Here is a 21,919-nt window from a genome sequence, read left to right as displayed (position 1 = left end):
AGATCATCTGAGCTCATAAAAGAGGTCAAAAAAACTAAACTGAACTCAAGCAAAAATGCAAACAAACTGGCCACACAAACAAACATTACTGACCTAACAAAGAAATGATACACACGGGTAAATATCAAACCAATTAAGACATAATAGGGGAAATAAAATAGAATACAATTACAAACAACAGTACAGCTAGTTTGACTAAACTAAATACCCAAAAATGAAAATCAAAAATATTATGTGGGTTTGGCCATCACAGGACCCAAACGCTCCACACACAGAAGGAAGAGCCTGAATTGTTTGGCGCCAGCGCAGACAGAGTCATTTTAACTCAGCTAAACATGCAGAGAGCGACAGCTTGCAGTTGGATCCAGCAACATTTGGACGACGCTTCGCTTGGAGATTGACTGTTTACTGCAACATGCTTTCAACATGGAGGAAATGTTTACCTGTTTGTTGAAACCTCCTGGTAGACAGAAAGCTCTGAACTGCTTCTGATAATTCACCAGGCATGGACGGAGAGGCGAGTCTGCCTGGAGATTTCAGTATTGATCCAGTCCCTCTTTGCTTTTTTTTTCTTTTCAACTTCATCATCAATAAAGTGGTGAATCAGTGATTGGATGATGTCAGGCTGCCTCCATTTCTCATCGTTCACCCACAGAGGAAAGATCAATCTTTCCTCTGTCTGCACAAAGGCCCTCTGCAACCAGAGTCTTTACTGATTGTTTTAATTAGACAACAGCTCAAGAAGAGTTTGTTTATTGTTGTTATCTCAATGCTTTAGCTTTCTTTAATCTACACTTGGCTCTTAGCTGTGTGAAGGTTTTCCTTAACATTGATCCTGTTCATTTGCACCATGAAACAATTACAGAAAGCTTTATCTGTTATCTTTTACACCCGTCATGAGAATAGGGAATGGATCTCATACTGCTGGAAAGTTTGTTTATTCTCTCCTTAAATCGTCCACATTTGGTTTGGTGCCAAACATCTGCAACCGCTGGTGATCCAGACTAGCTAGCTGTTTTGCTGATGTGTGTGTGTGTGTGTGTGGGGTGTGTGTGTGTGTGCGTGCGTATGTAAACAGGATGTGCCAGACAATGGTTGTTGCACCACTGAGACCTAAATGCTAAATTAAACTGTGAATATGTCTTGCCTCTTCAAGCTTGTATTGTCTGTCAGTAAAGACACAAATCAATATTCAACAACAGAATATGCAAACCTTATGCTCTGCTGCTCAACACATAGATGTGTCTTATCACAAATATGGCATTTAAAGGGAAATAATCTGGAACAGTATAAGGCTTATTGCCAAACAAATGGAATAATTTCCTTTTACACCAAAAAAAGTTTCCTTCTTATTTGACCAAGAAAGAAAATATATAATAGAAGTTGTTTTCTCAAAGTCACCTGGTCTGATTTTCAGCACCATGGACAGAGAAACATCCTGCTGAGTTTACAAGGAAATTCAGCTCATGTGTTTCACTCAGAAAGCTACATAAACAACATAAAGAAACTCACATTTTATTTCCAATAATGTCGAACCCTAGCTTGATACAGCTTAGCTGAATGTAATAGTAATATTCTTATTGAGTAATACTCAGTTTAATTGTATTAAGTTATATTACTACACATACAAACTCAATAGAATTAGCCAAATATACATATTCGGCTAATTTAAATGTCTTGACAGTAAAGTATGTGACAGATAATCTGAGAAGAAAACAGCCTCCTTGTGTGTGGAGAGTCTTAGCGCTGTCAATAATGCCTGTGTAGGCTGCTTACAACCTCCCCTTGTTCTGCACCAGGCTACAGCTTCTTTCCAATGTCAGAGAGCAGAGTTAGCACAACCACCGATGATGACAGATAAACAATTTATCTTTAAGGGTAAGTTGTTTCTCCGAAGCAGCCATTAGCACAATGAGTATCAGCTGAACATGAGATTGATTGACAGCGCTAAGACCCTCCTCCTTGCTCTTCCTGCCAGGAGGAGGGCTGTTTCTGACTGCCATTGGTGGACTGCATTTCTATAAATTGAAATATTAGCACATTACATCATAAAGTAATGTTTTGATTACTGTATTATGTAATCACACACAGATTGCATAATAATCTACTTAGATTACTTTTCTGTCTTATAAAAGCACATTCCCAAAATAAAAGATCAAGTTTCAAGCTAAAGAAAGACAGCAGATTTTAATATCTCATCCATCCATCCATCCATTTTCAGATCATCCTTCTCCCTAACAGGATCGGGAGGTGCTGGTGCCGATCTCCAGTTGCGTTCCGGGCGAGAGGCGGGGTTCACCCTGGACAGGTTTTAATATCCCTCCTCTCATAATTGATATTCCCCGCTGCAAGCCGCGCCACTTCCCGTAGAGGGAGCGGTCTCCCTCCGCCGCATGTAGAGCCGACAGGACAGAGGTAGTGAGTCAGTTCAGGCGGGCAGCTGGCAGAGAACATCACGCAGACTTTTTTCTTTTCTCTTAATTCCCCCAGCACTGCTCAGAAGGAACAGCTCACTTGGAATTAAACAGATAAATAAACTAAGCATAAAAGAAAAAGAAAATTTTCGTCAAGCACTTTTACCCAATGTGAAGCGAAAAGAGGCTGAAAAGAAGAGAAAACAGCGGAGAAATGGGAGCGTTCAGGCTGCTGCTGGGGAGTTTGCATTACCTGGGACTGTATCTGCAACTTAGTGTCTCCACAAGGCAGGCTGGACACCGAGACCTGGAGAACCGCATCTCTGGAAACGGTATGTGTTACATCTCTCTTTTCCTGTGAGAGCAGAGAGGAGAGGCTGGCACAGGTACTGCCTGCCATCTGCTCACCGGCGGAGGAGGCAGACAAAGAGCACAGGCTTCAAAGGTTGCTGCTGATTACATGCGACTGATGCAAATGAGTGTTTTCCTGTTTCTGTTACTGACACAAAAATTGTTTTTAATGTAATTCATACAGGAAGTAAGTTTTATTAATGTTTTATTTTTTTATGGAGGGACTGCAGCAACCTGTAAGTCCCAGAGGATTTCACCCTCCTGAGGTTTGTTCTTGTTGCCAATCCTGATACAGTTGGCATGGAGATGATTTTGTTTTCTCCTTCCTGTCCTATCAGCAGCTGATGAACTGATGTTATAATATTCTGTGCCAGTGCTTCCACAGAAATCTGTATCCTGTTCCAATCTGCCTCCTTCTCCCCAGCCAGGAGCTTTTCCTAAATGGCCTCTGGTGTTTGTTCTTGGACACAGCGAAGAGGCAGGCAGAGTAAATGTACAAACCCTCTGGCTTCTCTTTGCTTCCTTTGCTTCAGGGTGGCAATTAGTGCAACTTTCAAACTGACAAAAATGTAAAAAAGGAGATAAGTTTTAGTGCGTAAGTAAGTAACAAGAGGGGGAGTGGATTTGTGGAATAGGACGAGGATGATGGGAAAAAAACTGTCTTAAAAAAATTATATGATTATATGATTAACTGTAAAAATGTTATTTAAAATAATAAGAATCATACCAACCAGATGTTATTTTTTCATGTCATTAAAAGAACTTAAAACTGCAGAAGAAGAGATCAGCTGGAACAGCAGGAAGTTGATTTTATCTATTTTTAGGAATGATTGAAAGTGGAATAAGAGCTCAATAAACTCAAACATTTCAAATCTCCAGTAGGAATAGTAATGTTTCTGCAGAACAATCTCAAGTTTCCTAAAGATGTTTGACTCTGCACACACAGTAAACTGTCGTCATGCTGTTGCTGACCTTTGCTAACGCTAGCCCGCTTTCTTTCTGATGAGATCATTTGATAATTCCAGTTTTGTAAATTGTTTCAGTTCTCTGTAGAGATAAAGTTAACAGAAAAAATAAACATACTGCTTTGCTTTGTCGTCATACAATCTGATGACTGGTGTTTCAGCTGCTTTCTGCAGCCCCAGAATTCCAAATATGTCTCACTACAAGATCCATCTAATAAAACACTAAACTAATGGAGGCCAGCCTAATCGGCCACAATGTGTCATTTGTTATTGAATTTTAAAACCTATCTTTGTTATTAATTGTTGCTTGTTGTTCCACAATAAAATACTGTAATTACTTTATTGCCCAGCATTAACAGAGCCCACCATTTGTTGTATTAATTCATTCTTTTGACACTGTACAGCATTCTGCTCAGGTTTATAGTGGCTTTTAGTGCTTCATAAATACAGTGACATGGTATCAGGGATGAAGAAGGCTGGTTCTGTTCTTTATTGATGCAAATAAGGATTTTTATAAATCCTCTACATGAGACTGTTTTGGAAAAACAGTGTTTTCAGTCAGAGGCTTCTTTAGATTTGATGTAATACAGACTGCTAGAGGACATCTTTCCTGCCAACAGCCAACACCATCTACAATAACTCTGAAGAAACTGAATTAAGGAGTTAGAACAAAATTTAAATCCCCTTTGGGATCAATAATGTATTTTTTTACTTGAACTAAATTAAATTTATAATTAATACATTCAGACTATTTTCCCACATCGTTTCTCTTCCTAAAACCAGCAGGGCTGCTAAAATGAACAAGTTAACTAGTATGTTTCCCAGTTTGCTCAACTGGAGAGGAAATTATCCAGTTGGTTTAAACTGGGAGCTGAAGTGTTCTTACAATTGTCTTTTTTTGGACGTCCTGCCTTCATTCTGATGTTTCCTGCCTGTTAGGCTTTTCAGCTTATTGCAGCAGACATTAAAAGACTTTGAACATCATCTTTATCTCCATAAATCTGACAGTCACTGTGTACAAATCAGCGTCAGTCTCACAGCACAAAGTGTGGCCGAAACCTTGCTGATCCCAGCATTCTTTACATCTTTCCTTCTTCCCAGTGATTAATCGTGTCTTGATTTCTCTTTTTCCCACTTTTGAAAAAATGGAGTATTCATGATACTGCTTCCACATGGATCCATATGAATAATATCTCGGAGCATGTCGTTGCATCTGTGACATAAAGGATTTGCATCTGTGGTGTTTCTTTTTTTTCCCTCCAAGCTGAATGATGTGTTTGTCTGTGTGAGTAGATATTTTAGAGCTGTGTGGGGGATTTTTATGGAAATGAGCTGATGCGTCTACACTTGTTTTTGTATTGTCCTCGGGGCAGAAAGCACAAAAAGAGAAGGGCAACAAGAGATTTTAAACTCAAGTAATTCCCAGTTCTTAATTGAAACACTAAATGGCCTTGTGCTGCATTAATTAACAAAGAATGGAGCATATTAGTGTTGTGTTAAGGCAAATCGGATTTTCTGATGGATTCTGCTTAAATAACTCGCAGAGCGGAAATGGTAAGACAGACGCTCAAGAAATCATATAACACCTTTATTATTTGCAGAAGAATTGCTCTATTTTTCTTTGTGTTATGAGAAGAATCTTACCTGTGGGTGATCTCACTCTGACTCACATCGCCCTCATGAATTTAAGGGCTTTGCTGAGAAATGGGGAAGCTCTTGTCTGCTTTCCTAAAGCTGTATTACAATTCTGGCCCACCTTGCTTGTTTCCAAGTACCTGAGGGTCATAATTAATCTTCCTCTTTCTTCACTGTCACTCCACCAGCTGGAGCAGAAATCAGCAAAGAACAAACAAAAAGAAAAGAAATAAGATAAAAAGAATATCAATTAGAAATTCTTGGTGTGAGTTTACAATCTACATCTGCTCTGGTGCCTTCACTCATTGATACTTTTCAATTAACTCCTAATTAGGAGCAAGAGAGGCAATTCCAGCCAATCAATTGCTTTAAGTTTTCAGTGAAGGGTAAATAAGCCATTTTACCAGCAGAAGGCCCAAAGTTTGTAAGAAAAAAAAACTAAAAACTAGAACCAAGTCCACTATTATTGACATTTGTGGTAAAGGACTGAAAAAAAACACAGAAAAAAGTTGAAAAAAATTCAATCTTAAATTTACTTAGTTATTCCATAAAAACTTTAAGAAATCAATGGTTTAAGCAGAAACACCTGTGCCAAAAATAAGGGGCAAAACTGGTGCATATTTAGCATTGGTTTCAAAATTTTTATCTGTCCACGATTTTCTGGTTTTCCTGAAGCATAAATATGTAAAACAAGGCCTGTTTTTATTCTTCAAAAACAGATTGACTGGGGGCATGATATAGAAAATATGCTTGTTCTCCATAGCTCAGAAAATAGCTACAATAAAGTATTTCCCCTTAAAGTATTTATCGCAGATTATTTTAAGGTATGTTGAAAAAAGACATTACCGGCAAATAAACCAAAGCCTGAGTTTTATTTTTTCGGCCTCTTTTGACCCCCATCACCAGAAAAACCAGCAGTGCCCCATCTCCTGGATTGGATTGGATTTGAACCATTTTTCTAATTTACTCATTCAGCGAATCCTTACTGGCTGCCTCAGCCGCTTTAAAGGCTTCAAGCATGGCTGCTTCTTCACACTGTAGTGCTATTTGAGAGGGATTGAGTAGATGGATGTCTGAGTTTAAATCTGGCACAGATACAGCTACAGTCTGCTGTGGTTAAGCTCATTCTAACCCCATCTCTATCCACTTAAAAACTGGTGTGGAATCTGGAGAAGGCAGGAGGTGACAATTAAACGGGAACCATGAGGCAGTGGGATCATCCTTCTATTACACTATTAAATATTTAACAATGGCCAATGCAACATTGCTGTCAGACTGGCAGACAAAGCAGCTTGTGAAGTTTACTCTTGTGTTCTGCTGAATTAAACACCAAATGTGGCCAGCTGCAGCTCTTTTCCTCCCACTCGCTTACATTTCATCGTGTGTGATGGTGGGCGATGTGCTGACATGACAGTGGGCTTCTGTACATTATCACATCATTGCTTCCACCAGGAACAACAGCCATGAAAAACTCAAAAACTAATACCGTCCAAAACATATTTGATGATGAACAATGACCCAAACAGCATAAGGAAATTTTGTACGATCAAATCAATCAGATTTATTTTTGAAGCAGCATAAAAACAGCAGCATTGTACATAGAAAGCAATGGATACAATGAAATGAACAGAAACAACAAAGTTAGAAACAAACAAAGATTAAAGGGGGGGCTGGATACCAATAAAATGACTCAGTTTAGGAAGAAAGTCAAAGTAGAAATGTGACTTTAAACAAGATTTAAACACAGTAATTACTGAAGGCTGCCTGATTTGCAGAGGCAAACTATTCCAGTGTTGGAGCTGGAACTAAAACTCTTTCCCCTCTTGAGTTACAACAAACCTTAGCTACTGTAAAACGTCCCATTGGTTTGGTGACCTCAGTGAAAAATAAATTTGGGCCGCACGATACCATCTCTCTTTATCACTGTACATGTAAATACTCATGCTCATACAAGTGACAGCCTTGTTCTTTGGTCAGCCAAAGAAAACAAACAGCAAAAAACTACATTAAAATTAACATATCACAGTTCCAGAATTACAGCAGCTACAGTCTTCTTTCACATTAACACTTTTTTTTTTATCATCACTTCCACCACTGATAGATTGTGAAGTACACATATTTTCATCCACCCTAGGCTAAGCTAATCAGTGGCTGCTGGTATCTTTTATTGTGTTTAGTATACCACTGCAAAAAAATACACAAATCATATTACATATGTTTTTGGCTATTTTCTTAAATTAGATTGATTTGTTCAGAAGCTTGAAGAGTCTTTGAAGTAGCAGAATTGAAGTAGCTTGTTAGCAGATCAGTATATTGATTTATGATAAGATTTCTAAGAAACCACCAGTTCTACTGAATATGAAATATGTCTGTGAGGGTTTTTATGTAGTAAATCTAAAAGAGCAAATGCCTGAAGCTATGAGGCTGACGTGTTCATTGTTAACCCACATTAGTATGTTGTCATTTAAGCTAGAATCAAACTCATTCTACCTTAACGAATGCCTTGTGACACTACAGTTCAGGGTGAAAAGGTGATTCAGTTCTATTAAAAAATACTTTATCTTATCCCAAAAGGAAATTTCTTCCTATCATCCAAGTATCTGAAGATGTGGATTCATTTATTTTATCCTAAGATGATTTTAGACATTTAAGGATGAATGTCTAAACAGTAGCATCTGTTGTTTTACTCATAACCGAGGAAGGATTGTTACTTATAGTTTTGATTAACAGTTTTCAAATTTTAGCATATTTTAGCAGCTCCATTTTGCCTTTAAAAAGTGATTTTACTCCATTGAACATTCATTAGTGATTTATTAGGGCAATAACCGTTAGTTGAGTTTGAATAAATGAAGTGAAACAAAATGTGTGTTTTGCTTGATTATTGGCCAGCTGCTTATTTTCCACTGGCAAAGAAGTAGCTGCAAAAAAAAAAAGGTTTCCCCTAATGTCATTGTTCACTTTTTAATCCCATTCCTCATAAGAAAATTATCACCATGTTTTGATCACTTGTGGGAAAACTCATTTGCCTAAAGAAGAATATAGTGAGATGTTTGTGATAAAAATCTTGTTGCTTCTACAATTATAAGCCGATAGCAATTCCACAGCTACACATTACAAAGTCAATAAAACCGCATTTTCCAAATTGTGTTTCCAATTTGAGCTCCAGCCTAAATGTCTTTCTGTGATTTACTCCATCTGTTCCACTCTGACTGACTCTTGGCGTCCGTAAATAGAGGAAGAAGGTGACTGTCAGAGCAGACAGGAAGGATGTGTTGGGAGAGAGGGACAGAATGACAGGTTTAGAGCTTGTTGGCGCTCAGCAGTAGGTAGAGCCGATGTATTTAGGTCCTGACCTCAGTATATACTCCTCACTGAGAGACAAGTGCTGGAAGGCAGCCTATGATAAACGGCGTGAGGGAAGGAAATTATTAAAGTAGCTGCTTCTTTTCTTCTCCACAGCCTGGTTGTCTCTGGACTTAAGAGTCAAGCTTTTCCACACCTGCTGCTAGTTTGCACATGCTTCTTTCGATAAGAGTGCACTTAAACCTGGAAGCCTCTGCATCTCAGATTTGAGAGAAATCAAGCAACATTTTTGTTAGAATTCTTACAAATTGCAAGAATACTAAGTATTTCAATATAGTGTTTTCATTCATGCATATTTTAATAGGATTGTTTCTAATAGCAATGCACCAATCCATTTTTTTCACTTCCAATAACGATACCGATATCTGAACTTAAATACTGGCCCATACAGAATATCAGCTGAACTCACTTGTAATGTTTTTTAGCTCAGTCAAAACACACCACAAGTTTAATTTGTTCAGTCAATGCAATTAGGAACAGAACAGCCAATGTAAAGTAAAAAGTAAATAAGCTGAAACTAAGAAATCAATAGGTTGACTATGTGTGGTTAAAAAAAATATGATGAATTTTTTTTTATATAAAGTAAAATAAATAATAAAGAGCACAAAGCATAAAATTAAATTGAATAGATCTGGCCTTATGGATTGAGAACACTGTCACTGATATCCGATCCAGAAATTTTTTTCAAGATTATCAGATATTAATATCAGATCTGTACATCTCTATTATCTCAGTGAAGAAAGCAGAAAATCATATCCTGTTAATTGAACATTATAAAAGTGTTATTTAATTAAAACTGCTATTATTCTACATCTTATAAATAGTTTGATAGTTTTAATGAACCAATATATATGAGGCAGTTTATATTTATATGAAGCAGTAAATTTTTTAATTATCTGGCTCAGATGAACATATTCTATTTTTATATTACAGAAGTACAATATTCTACATTGTCTTGTAAATTTGTCCTTACTGTATAATTTCATTTCTTCTTATTTTTAATTAGATTTTACATTATGTGAATCTGCATGCTTTATTTCTGTCATTTGGCCGCTGGAACCTAAATTATTGTACTAAAGGATATTTCTGCAAAATAAAAATTATGTTGGTCAAATGGAGAACAGTATATTGGTTATTACCATTATGACTGATTTGTAGTGAATGCTTGGATCTACTCAATCATTAATCAAAGTCAGAAGTCTTTCACTGTTAATTTAAGGCTTGGAAGCAAAAAATTTGCAATCAGCTAAGCTGAAGGCACCTAAACATCTGAAGTCCAATAAACTGGTTTCTATAAATGGCTGTTCCTCTAACTTCACTTATAAGATTGAAAAGAAAAAAACTTTTCTTGAAAGAGAAATACAAACATCCTACAAATATAATTATACAATCTAAGATATCCAATGTATTTAATTCCCCTGGGATTCACATAAATAGATAAAATGATCCTGACTCACTAAACACTGCACTGTCATTTTAATGTTGCACTAACACTAAAATGACACAGATTCACTTTCTGCTCTCTAAAACTCAACACTCATCATGGACAATGGTATCATCATCATCATCATTATTATTATTATTATTATTATTATTATTATTAAAATGTAGAAATGCAACAGCAGTCCTTCACCACTCTGACACTAATAGTGAGTAGCATTAAATCAATCTGGCTGATTTGCTTGTAAATCACTTGGATTTTCTTGGAAATATGAATAATTTTGTCTCTTGGAAAACTTTCTTGGTGCAACATACACTTCTAAGTAATTATGTAAGTTGTTTGTGACAGACAAGTCAAAATAGTTCATCATTGTGAAGTAGAGAGGAATTTGACATATGGTTTTTATTTTTTTTTATCAATAAATATCTGAAAAAAATCTTTCTCTATTTGCATAATACTATATGGTATAAAATGACTATATGGAGTTTGTGGAGAATTATCTTCTCTCCGTTAGGTTCTTGATGTATGAGGTTGAAGAAGAGTCAGTGAGTTGAATTCATGAATTCCATTTATTAACACTAAAATACAGCTGGTCCATTTGTTCATGCTATCCTTATGGGCTAACAGAGCAAAATGGCATCAAACAACAGCTTAGTTAGCCTCTATGTGAACTATGCTCTAAAAATGGGATTCCCTAGTGTGTCATTTCCTTTAGCATTTGCTTTGCGCGCATGTTCTATGATTGTGCATGTATACATGAGCATGCAAATAACAAAAAGAGATAGAGGAAAACACATAATTATTTATTCTCAACAAGTAAAGAAAGGATTGTACCAGCAGGTGCACAGAAGCTAGTCAGCAGTACGATACTGAAATTATCCAATTTTGTTTTGGACTCTTGAGTAAACTTTATAGACCTAAAGTAGCTTTCTTGAAATGAAAGCTACATTGACATGAAAGTTACAACTTATATCATTATTGAATGTGTTACATTTTACATGGAAAAACAAGGATCACATTATCATTTTCCTAAAATTTTACCCATTCTCTAATATTTGGCCGTGACACAGGACATGCACCAGTTCGACACTAAGAAGCTCACCGCAGTTTTCCCAGCCTAGCCAAACAACATTAACGATGTTAATGTTAACACTGAATTAATGTTAATTCAGTTTTTGGAGGCATGGTCAACACAAACTGAACTCTGTTCACTTCCTGTGCTGCCATTGCTAAAACAGCAGGCAGACTACAATTCTAAAACAGCTCAGCTATTCATCGCCATTGGTCGGAATTTCTGAACTTATTTTCTCAGTTTGCTGATTGGCTTGGTTAAAAATTTAACCAGAGGAATCCACAGGAGCAGGGTAGTGAGATTAGAACTGAGCAGAACTGCATAGGAAGGCAATGGCCAGGCTAAATATCCATATAAAGAATGCATTTCCTTCACCTCTGTTTTTGCAGCCTGTTGGGACATTTTATGAGAAGACAATTCACTCTGACTATATCTGAAACAATACCAACAAATTATCAGTCTGGACCTGTACAGAAATATGGCAGCAGGTCGCGTGTTGTACTCATTGCTTGACAATGTGGACTCAGACCTTTTGTATCCTCCATCATTCTTAGCTCTTCCGCCATCACTCGCCTGTCACCTAATAAAACTGAACCCGTCAGAAAGCCTTCTTCAGAACCGGCACAAACAAGCTGCGGGGTCAGCTGGCAGTCAAGGACTCTTCCTCTGTCTTTCTGCACAAGTGCCGTCTGTTGCTTTCGTCGTTCACTTTTTTTTGTTTCAAAGCACTCCATTGTCGTGCCTGTGTGTTTCTGTGGGGGAGTTGTACACACTTTAAAGGGGGAAAAAATGATTGCTGGTAGCTTTCAGCATATTGGTGCAAAGCTGCACTTTCTCTTAAGTGTCCTTCAAGAGCTGAAACCCATCTCTGGGATTCATTATCAGACTTGGGGATGAGTGTGTGTGCATGTGTGCGTATGTGTGTGTGTGCATATGCGTGTGCATGCGTGCATGTGTGTGTTGAGGGTTTCGGGGGGTGATGCAGGCAGCTTTGAGGCAGAGGATCCAAACTCTTTGTATTCTGTTAGTAACGTCTATCCTTGCATAGGTGCACGTTGAGAGTGGTGTGTGTGAATGCTGTAAGGAGATAGAAAACAGAATACAATGTTCCCTCTGTAACACTCAGCCTGATGATGTTGGGGGAAGTGTTTAGATGTGAACACTTATATTGCTTATCTTCTATTAGACTCTTACTACAAATGTTGCCATCGAAGTGGAAGGGTACTCTCGCAAACAGTCACAGACTCAGAAAGAGAGGCACCACACACTTCTCCCGGGGAGACTCTTGGCAAGAATCATCTGTTGGCACCCTCACTGAGGGTGAAAAGAGGAGGAGGTGGAAGGAGATGGGTAAAGAGGGGAACGTGATGCATTCGTGGTCCACGATCAGTCACTTCCAGCCTCAAGAGCTCTTTAGCTTCCAGCAGGCTGCTGTGTTATTTTTGTGGAGTTCCATTGTTCCCCTGAAAGTAGGCAGGGGTAATGAAAAATAAGATACAGTTTAATGTGGTACATCCTGGACCAATCGCCATGTTGTAACCAAAAGACCAACCACCATTCACTCACCAACTCACTCTTAACAGGGATTAGTTAACCAATTAAGACCAATTAACACATCATGCATGTTTAGGAGACTGGGAGGAAGTATCTAGAGAAACACCAGGCTTGTTTCAGGAGAACATTTAAACTCCATGCAGAAAGTTGTCAGGTTGAGATTCAGACCCAAGATGTTCCTGAATACCAGTCCATTTGTCACTTCCATAATGGTTGTATTTTAATGTTTATTATCTGATTTTTAGAGAGAAGTCTGAGAGAGAAGATTGAGAGAGAAGTCTGAAACATTGTGCTAAAATTCAATCAATGTCTGATAAAACACAACACAGGAAGTTGTCTTTAAAGTCAGTTCCCTTCCAAAACAGTTGGTGACAACAGTGAAATATGCTTAGACAGAGTATATTTATAAATATAGTTGTAGATTTATTCACTTCAAGAAAACATTTTTGTTTGTTGAAATGTAAGGGTGTCTACATTTCAAATAAATGACTCTGGCACCAATCAGTTGTTGTTCTCCCCTAAGTTAGAAACAGTCCCAGTTTGGCCGGCCCAATGGAAATTCTCTGGCTCTGCCACTTTACGTTGTCTGAACGAAAACATAAAGTGAACACCAAAAAATGTAGTTATCGTTATTAAAAAAGGTTCTGGGCCAATAAGTATTCACATATTGGCCAATAACCATAACCATTCTGTGGGGGAGTCCACAGAAACACACTAGTCTGTAGACTGTGGTCTAACAACAGAGCTGGATAAATTCTGATTGGATGAAAATTGGATAACTGCACAGTGGCGCAGTTGATAGCACTGTTGCCTTGCAGCAAGAAGGTCCTGAGTTCGATACCCAGCCCGGGGTCTTTCTGCACGGAGTTTGCATGTTCTCCCTGTGCATGCGTGGGTTCTCTCTGGGTTCTCCGGCTTCCTCCCACAGTCCAAAAACATGACTGTCAGGTTAACTGGTCTTTCCAAATTCTTCTTAGGTGTGAGTGTGTGTGTGCATGGTTGTTTGTCTCTGTGTTGCCCTGCGACAGACTGGTGACCTGTCCAAAGTGTACCCGCCTCTCGCCCGGAACGCAGCTGGAGATAGGCACCAGCACCTCCCAACCCAGATAGGGAGAAGGGTGATCAGAAAATGGATGGATGAAAATTCTCCTCTACCCAGCATTTCATTTTAGTGGCTGTATTTATTTTGAAAATAATCAAATAAAAATGTAAGACAAGCATATAAAGTTTTTGTGTTCATTATTATTAATCCATTTCAAATAATCTGACCATTTGCTTTGCTTTACAAACCTGCTACATGAAGTACATGTTAGGTCATTCTAACACAATGACACGCCTCAATGACCTCATGCTATCAAAGATGTAAAACCCCTTGTTCTAGAAGAAGTGGCCTCTATGTCAGTCCTTTGAAATCAAAACTTCACGCAATCAGCAGGCATCACAACTTCAGGCATAAGAGAAAAAATGACTTTACAGATTGCTTTGATGTGTTTATTTCCCGTGAAGCCTTTCATACAGCACATATCAGAAAAGCATTTACATTTTGATGATTTTCCTAAGAGCTGTTTTAAGTGAATCTCAGAAAGGTTATATTGTGTATTCAGTTCCTAGTTTGTCAGGCTTTTGGTATGTATGCTGTTTTCTCCCAACCTTCCCTTCAATTTTATTGATCTCATTGGCCTAGTCAAAGTCAAGACCCCAGCATGATTGAAATGCTCTGATGGGACCTGGAGGAAAATGTATTACTCAACATTAAAACTCAACAAGTTGAAGCAATGCTGCAAAGAAGACTTTGGTCTTTCAGGATTCCATTTGTTTAAGAACAGGAGTGTTTTATTTTGATGCTTTATGCTAAACCACATTGTTGAATTGTCTTCGATTTTTGTTGTGTAAATGTCTTTAAACCTTCACAAAACAGAACTGACCATCCCCTTTATGTTACGGTGACTCAAACTTGAAGACTCGAAGAGCCAGAAAATCCCAACAAGCATGTCTACAAAACTGCTCACTCCAAAACCGTTATCGTCTATGAGGAAGACTTCGTCCCGTACAGCAGGAGGATCTACAATTTCATCATGTCGTTAAGTGGAGGATCAGGCGACAAGTAGCTGCTGGACGTGATTTAAAAGACAGACTTGCTACCATGTTTGCATATTTGAAGTGGATGTAAACACTCCTGTTTGTCTAAGAACAGGAGTGTTTTATTTTAATACTTTATGCTAAACCACATTGATGAAAAGTCTTCAATTTATGTTGTGGAAATGTCTTTAAACCTTCACAAAACAGAACTGACCATTCCCTCTATGTGACTCAAACACAACAAAGCGGCTAAGATTTTCCGGTAACGCTTTATTTGAAGAGGTATGCATAAAGCTGACATGGCATTGTCATAAACATGACATGACAGCTGTTATGAACATGAATGAGTCTTTATGAATGTTTATGACCGTTATCATAAAGTGTTGTTTGGCAAATAATGCATCTTTAGAAGTACTTTTAATGCAAAATTGTCTTAAAAGTCCACTAAAATTGCCAACTTTGAATTACTTGGTAAATAATTACACTTTCAATGCAAAGTCTGAACTTTTAATGGACTTTCGAAGCAACTTTGAATTATAAATTTTCCAAATGATAATTCATAAAAAATGTCATACACATTCATAAAGACTCCATCATGTTCATGACAGGTGCTATGTCATATTTATGACTGTGTCATGTCAGTCTTACTCAACACAAATGAACACATATAAGACATATGAAGTTGGTCATATGTCTTCACTATGTCAAAATTACCAGTCAATAAGTATTATAGATGAAAATATCGTAATTGTCATAACCAATAGCTGTGTTTCTATGACAAATGTGACTAAAACGTTTTTATATTCTGCTGATGTTGATAAAGCACAATTTTGCAATAGCAGTGTTTCCATTAAAAGAGAAATACAATTCAAATCACACACAAATCAGTTTGTTCAGACAGTAAGGCAGTGGTGCCCAAAGTGGGTCCTCGAGGGCCGGCATCCTTCGCGTTTTAGTTCTCTCCCTTGTAGTACCAACAACCTTTTCAGCATGTCAGTGTTTTTGTTAGGCCTTCTAATGAGCCATCATGTGATCCAGGTGCGTTAAACCAGGGAGAGAACTAAAACATGCAGGATGCCGACCCTCGAGGACCCACTTTGTGCACCCCTGCAATAAGGCATTAAAATCGTGCCACCGTTCTCCGACCTCTTCCTCTACTTCCTCTTTTCCTCCAGTAGAAATATCCAGCTGTTCATCAGGTGACTCTTGTGATGCAAAGAAAATGTTTCCATTGCAGTTTTTATAAAATGCACTATTATCTATTTGGCTGAAAAAACATCTCATGCTGGCGCAGAACATTTTTATTGATAAAAGTGAGTGTTTTTTCAAAATTCCAGCGTTTGCATTAAAGCTTTTCATTATATTATGATGTTATTCCCTCAACAAAAAAACATATTTGAAGTGTTGCTTTGACTTTTCAATGCATGTTTGAGAAATCCTTTATTCTCCATAGCAACCATTCAGCTGTGAAAAATGCCTGGGTGGACCTAGCTCCGCTTTCAAAGATGAAGCTCCTCTGAGATGCAGTTTCTAAGCTTCAGAGCTTCTCTCTCTTAGAGAAGCTCCTCCCCCACTCAACTCCTTCAGACTAGCCAGCAGTAATTAGCAAACACCTGGTGGAACTGTTGAGCTCATTGTAGGAACTGTTGCTCAGAGTAACTCTGGGAAAAATGTTGAAGGGTTAATAAAGGAGCCATGTTGTGATGACTTCCTGAAGGTGGAGCTTCAGAAAGAGCAGTAGTTTTCAAAGAGACAGAGGACCAATTTCAAGCCATTAAATTAGAAAGTCGAGAAAAAAAAATCATATTTAATAACATTTTGATGACTGAAAGTGATTTTATTACTTCATTATGCTATGAAATAGCACTATCTACCAGTCTACATAATAATGGCATCTAAGCAAACATATTTTTGTAATTGTAATTTGTTCTATTGTATGTTCAAAGAAAATGCAGTTGTCATTATTTTATTAATTTTTAGTAATTAGAACTTGTAACATGTTTTTGTGTAAATATGATGAAACTGTGATATTTTTACTTAAATAATCCATCCATCTTCTTCTGCTTATCCGGGGTCGGGTCGCAGGAGTAGCAGCTTCAGAAGTATTAAGTAATATATAAATATTAAATAATATGCTCTTAAAATTTTAGAAACTTATGGATGTGTATTGAGTTTTATTGAACACTAGTGGTTTTAACTGCGTTAAATTGCATTTATATTTCTATCCTCATAAAAAAATAAAGTCACATCTGGTCGTGTGGAAAGGCGCATGGTTTGAAGCTCTGCATTTAATAATGCACACATAATCCAAAGAGTCAACATGAAACAAAACAAAGAGTGGAGAGAGAAAAATGCCCTTTCTCTGCCTCTGCACACACACGTGCGTGTGTGCAGACACACATACACACACACACACACACACACACATCTGTACATAGCAACAGCATGCTCAATAATGTGTGCTGTCCCTTGCCGTTTCCAGACAGGGTTATCCATTACAGCGTTTCTGCAGTGACCAGGCCTAATTACAGCGTGGAGGAGAGCCTCTCTCCTGCACATGTGTCTGACTCGAGCTCATGAATGACTTTACAACTGGTGGTTGGTTTAATAATTACCAAAATATGAGCCAGCATACAGAGGTTTACACACACACACACACACACACACACACACACCCCACACACACACACACACACACAAAACACACACACACACACACACACACACACACATATTAGTGCAGACAGAGACTCTTGAGTCCAATCATTCTCCTTCCCTCCTTTAGTCGGCTGCCAGAGATTCGTATATTCTGTCTTTTATGTCCAACTAATAAGCTCTTGGCCGTCTTTGAGGCCCTGCATGATATTTACAAAAGGCCACTGCGTTGGACAGCTTGATACCTGTGGGGAGAGTAAAATGGAGCGAACAAAGGCACACACTGATGGCACTAGGCTGGAAAAGCAGCATGGAGGTAAAGCTGGTTCCTCAGTGGGATTTTTAGATGGTTGCTTAGATGTCAAATGATGTTTGCCACCTTGACAGATTTCAAGTGTCCTCTAGTTTTATTTTTCACTTTTTGCAAACACTGACCCTGCTGAAAACTGACATTGGTTCACTACATTTGCTTTGAGTCAATAGCTTGCTAGCCAATTAGCATTAATTATAATGCATTCCCTATTGTTGGAGTGGGGAATGTTTTGTACAACCCACATTAATTTAACATGTACTGCACGTTATGAACTAGAAGAGAATGATGAGTTATTATATGATTTATAACATTAAATTATGGCCATTGTAGATAGAAAAAATAAACAAGAAAAAATTTTCTCCAAAACCGTGGAAATTTTTATATTAATCTTAGACATTTTCTGGAAAAAACTTTTCATCTCAAAAAGTGTCAAAAGTAAAAAATGTTTAGTTTAGATTGATGATGATTTTTTATCAAAAATTTGCTTTTGAAGCTCAAAAATTGTGTATTTGGCAGAAATTTCCCACTTCTTTAATACAATGGCTCTAATACACTGTCATATTTAAACTTTACTATGGATACAATTAGGATTGGTTTAAATGCTTATCATGATTCAACAACTGGTATTGTTGTATAGCTTTAAAATACTATTAAAAGTATATTCAGTCACCAGCTTAAATGAAAATTTTCCAGAGAAAAACTACCATTAGCAGAAGTTAGATTATAGCTTGATATATTCAGCCTTCAGAATGTCCTGAAAACTGTGATTAAACACTTCATTCATGATTAAACAAATGGTGCAAAATTTCTGGCTCTTTTTTACATAGAGGTAGCTTAGTTTTGATATGTTTGTCATTTATGAATAATAGAATTTATCAAATAAATATTCTTTGATCATTTGAAACATCTACGTTTGATGAAAAAAAATCAAACCTAGAAAAATGTCTTAGTTCATAGCACCATTCTGATATTTTCATACAGTGGATTTACAAAAACATAAAAGAAAAACAGGATTCTAAAGCTGAGAAGTATTGGGATATTTTGTAGCTCCAAGTCGTGCTCAGCTGTCCCTCAGGTGAACTTCTACCTGCGTCTGGCCATGTAGCGCTGAGGGGCGATGCCCGGCCAGAGAGGACTCGGTGTTGGAGCTCAATTGCCCTGAACATGACACACTATCACTGATGAGCGCATGGTGCATATCCAGTCCAATTGACACCAGAGGGAAGCTTTAGCCATGAAACTGCTCAGTACTGCAGCTATAACCTTCAACAGGGGATTACTGATGAGAATATGTTGCATATCCGCTTTTGACTGGAGGGATGGCTGTGGCCGCAGCCGATGAGTGTCAGCATTCCATTTAGAGTCTGACTTTCCTCATCTTCTCTGCCAGGACTTTCCCTTCACCTGCTGTGGAGGTCATTAGCTTTACATCCACTATATCCTCATTAAACATCTTCACGATCTCAAAATGCTTTATGACAGTTATGACAGTTTCTTTTGCAAACTGTTTTTATAATAAATGGTGTTTATATGATATGAAAATAAAATCTTTCCTCCAAGAGAATCAAATTTGCTTTGATTTGCTGTGAAATATATCTTCAAACTAATATCATTGTATTGTGATTGCTGACTGTGATATTTAATTATGTAGTCTGTCTATTAACAGTCGAGCATCACCTTTCCACACATTGTATACAGTCGCATACACGATTTCATCACCAGCTAGAAGAATTCAGAAATTGTGTAGATAAATTTGACTGCATCCTCATTATTCTTATATCACACATATGTATCACTGCTGCACAATTTACCTTATTATCTAAATGACCAACAACACTAATTAAGCTCCTGTTATACAATGCCAACTCTTTGTCTGTGCTCAGAAAGATTTATCACCCTCTGCTTAGTGAATGCTGGAAGTGGGGCCAGACCAACTTCTGATTATTTGAACACACCCAAAGCATTGAATTTTTCTTCCCAGTTAGTCAAATATCACCTTTCTATATTAATAATTATTAATAATTTTTTTATAAATGCACACTTCTACATGGCTAAATGGGAAACAGTAGACAAAAAGTGCACAATTAATAACATGTTGCATGTCGTTGGCAATTACTGACATGCCAAATGTAAAAACTTTGACAGGTCCTGTGCTCGTCCAGATTTCCAGGTGATCCGGAATCCTGAGTCCTCTCTTGTTCTGTCCTTTCCTCAGACGCCCATGTTTACTATGAGGTTTAGATCTGGGGAATGAGGAAACTTGGCGTTTTTTTTGATGAACCATTCCTATTCAAGGTCTAGTTTAAAGACACTCATTTCAAGAGTACAGCTAGAGTCCATCTGGACTCTAGCAGAATGTCCTGCTACTTTAAAGAGTTAATGATGCTCTATAACGTTGGAAGAGCAACAGATCCAGAGCCTCACACATCCTCCACCATACCTAACAGTATGATGTTCTGCAGCCAACCTTGGTGAAATTAGTGTTATTTTGTTACAGATTTATTTCTTGACATGTTTTCTTAATCCTCTAACAATGTTTTTACCAATGCTACACTAAGTAGTGGCTCCTATAATGAGTTCAGGAGTTCCACCGGGTGTTTGCTAATTGCTGCTGGCTAGTCTGAAGGAGCTGAGTGGGTGAGGGCTGATCTGTGAGGCAGACGTTTGGAGGCTTATAACTGCAGCTCAAAGAGTAGATTGTATATACTGTAATACTGCCCCTTTAAGGGTTACAGTAATTATGGAGGACTATGTATTAATTTCTGAGGTGGAAGCCATCACAACTGTCCAATTCCATGTCACTGTGTCAGAATAATCAGTCTCATTAGTTTAAAAAGAGATGTTTAAAGGGCTCATTTGAAAATGTCACTCTTCCCGGGTTAAATGTTATCACGCTTGTAACACAAAGCTCAGCCTCCAATAAGCCGGCGCGTTTCTCCGTTGTCCTGAGCCGCGTTGTTCTTGGAGCTCATTAGCCAGACCCAAACTATAGTCTCAGGAAGACAAACACCACAAATGAAATCTGCTCCAAAATGCCGCCGCCGCAAATAGATTACAACAGAGAAGTTGTATTCCCACCGTCAGCTGTGATTAGCGCCGCTGAGACGCCATTCAGTCAGGTTGCTCCGCGACAACGCTCGTCTCCGAGGAGGCTTGATATGTCGTGTTCCTATTAGATGTGACACTTTTCCGCGGCTGTTATTCTTTTTTTAATCTGCTGTGTGAAAGTCACGCTCTCGCTTTGTTTATTTTATTTGTCTTCTCCTCTCTTTTTGGGGTTGGGTGTCACACTTCTCACACCCTCCTCTTTTCTCTCTATTGTTCTTTCTGTACATGTTAATGTGCTGGAAGTGTCATTGATGTGCCAAGACATTTTGGAAGATAAAGCACTGATGCAGCAGAGCAGACAGCTGCCTTTCAGGAAAATTCTTTTTTTTTTTTTTTTAACTATCTGATTTATGATATTTAATTTAAAATGTTGGACAGGTGCTGGAAAGTAGGCCATAGTAATATTTTACTTATGTACCTTTTGAGAATGTGGGGAAAGTTACATTTGTATTATTTATGGAAAAGCTGGTAGAGAATTGAAACTGCCCTCCTCCTTATGGTTTGTGCAAACTTGGCAAATTATAAATTTTAAAATCAATGCTCTGAAATACTAACATTTCACTATGTATTATTTATGCGTAGCTTTGCTATCATGGCCCAGTAATAAACTGTGAAGCTGAAAGATGCGGTGACCCTCAGTGTTTGCAGCCATCGGCCACAAATCTTCTGTCTGTCCGCCTACTTCCACACATCACATTGACTTTTCTATAGCACACAAAACACTGGGAATGTTTTTTTTTTTTTTTTTTTCACCAGAACTACTTGACAATCAAATCTCCGACAAGATGTTAGTGTGATTTAGATGTAGGTCAGTTTCTCCACCTTCCAGTTCACACAGACAAAACCAGTTGGTCAGAACAAACATCATGTAGTTGGACCGGGTCCAGGGCAGTGAACAGCACTGACCGGAGTCCAGTCCTGCTGCTCGAGGCATTTTCACACTCATGATATGAGAGCTCCAACTGTGCA

At 38.0% G+C, this 21,919-nt stretch overlaps 1 protein-coding gene across 1 annotated transcript in view; it reads left to right on the top strand.

The window, feature by feature from the left end:
• The first annotated feature begins 2,420 nt into the window (after positions 1-2,420).
• LOC129371765 (V-set and transmembrane domain-containing protein 2-like protein) overlaps positions 2,421-21,919 on the top strand; it is a 52,224-nt gene continuing 32,725 nt past the window's right edge. Inside the window, exon 1 of the mRNA XM_055048552.1 lies at positions 2,421-2,746. Within this exon, the coding sequence (XP_054904527.1) occupies positions 2,629-2,746 (118 nt within the window). The 5' untranslated portion in view covers positions 2,421-2,628. The remainder of the gene's footprint in view (positions 2,747-21,919) is intronic.

Source organism: Poeciliopsis prolifica, unplaced genomic scaffold, assembly GCF_027474105.1.
Source record: "Poeciliopsis prolifica strain line A6 unplaced genomic scaffold, Auburn_PproV2 SCAFFOLD027, whole genome shotgun sequence".
Lineage (NCBI taxonomy): Eukaryota > Metazoa > Chordata > Actinopteri > Cyprinodontiformes > Poeciliidae > Poeciliopsis > Poeciliopsis prolifica.
This window is presented reverse-complemented; position numbering and strand designations above follow the sequence as displayed.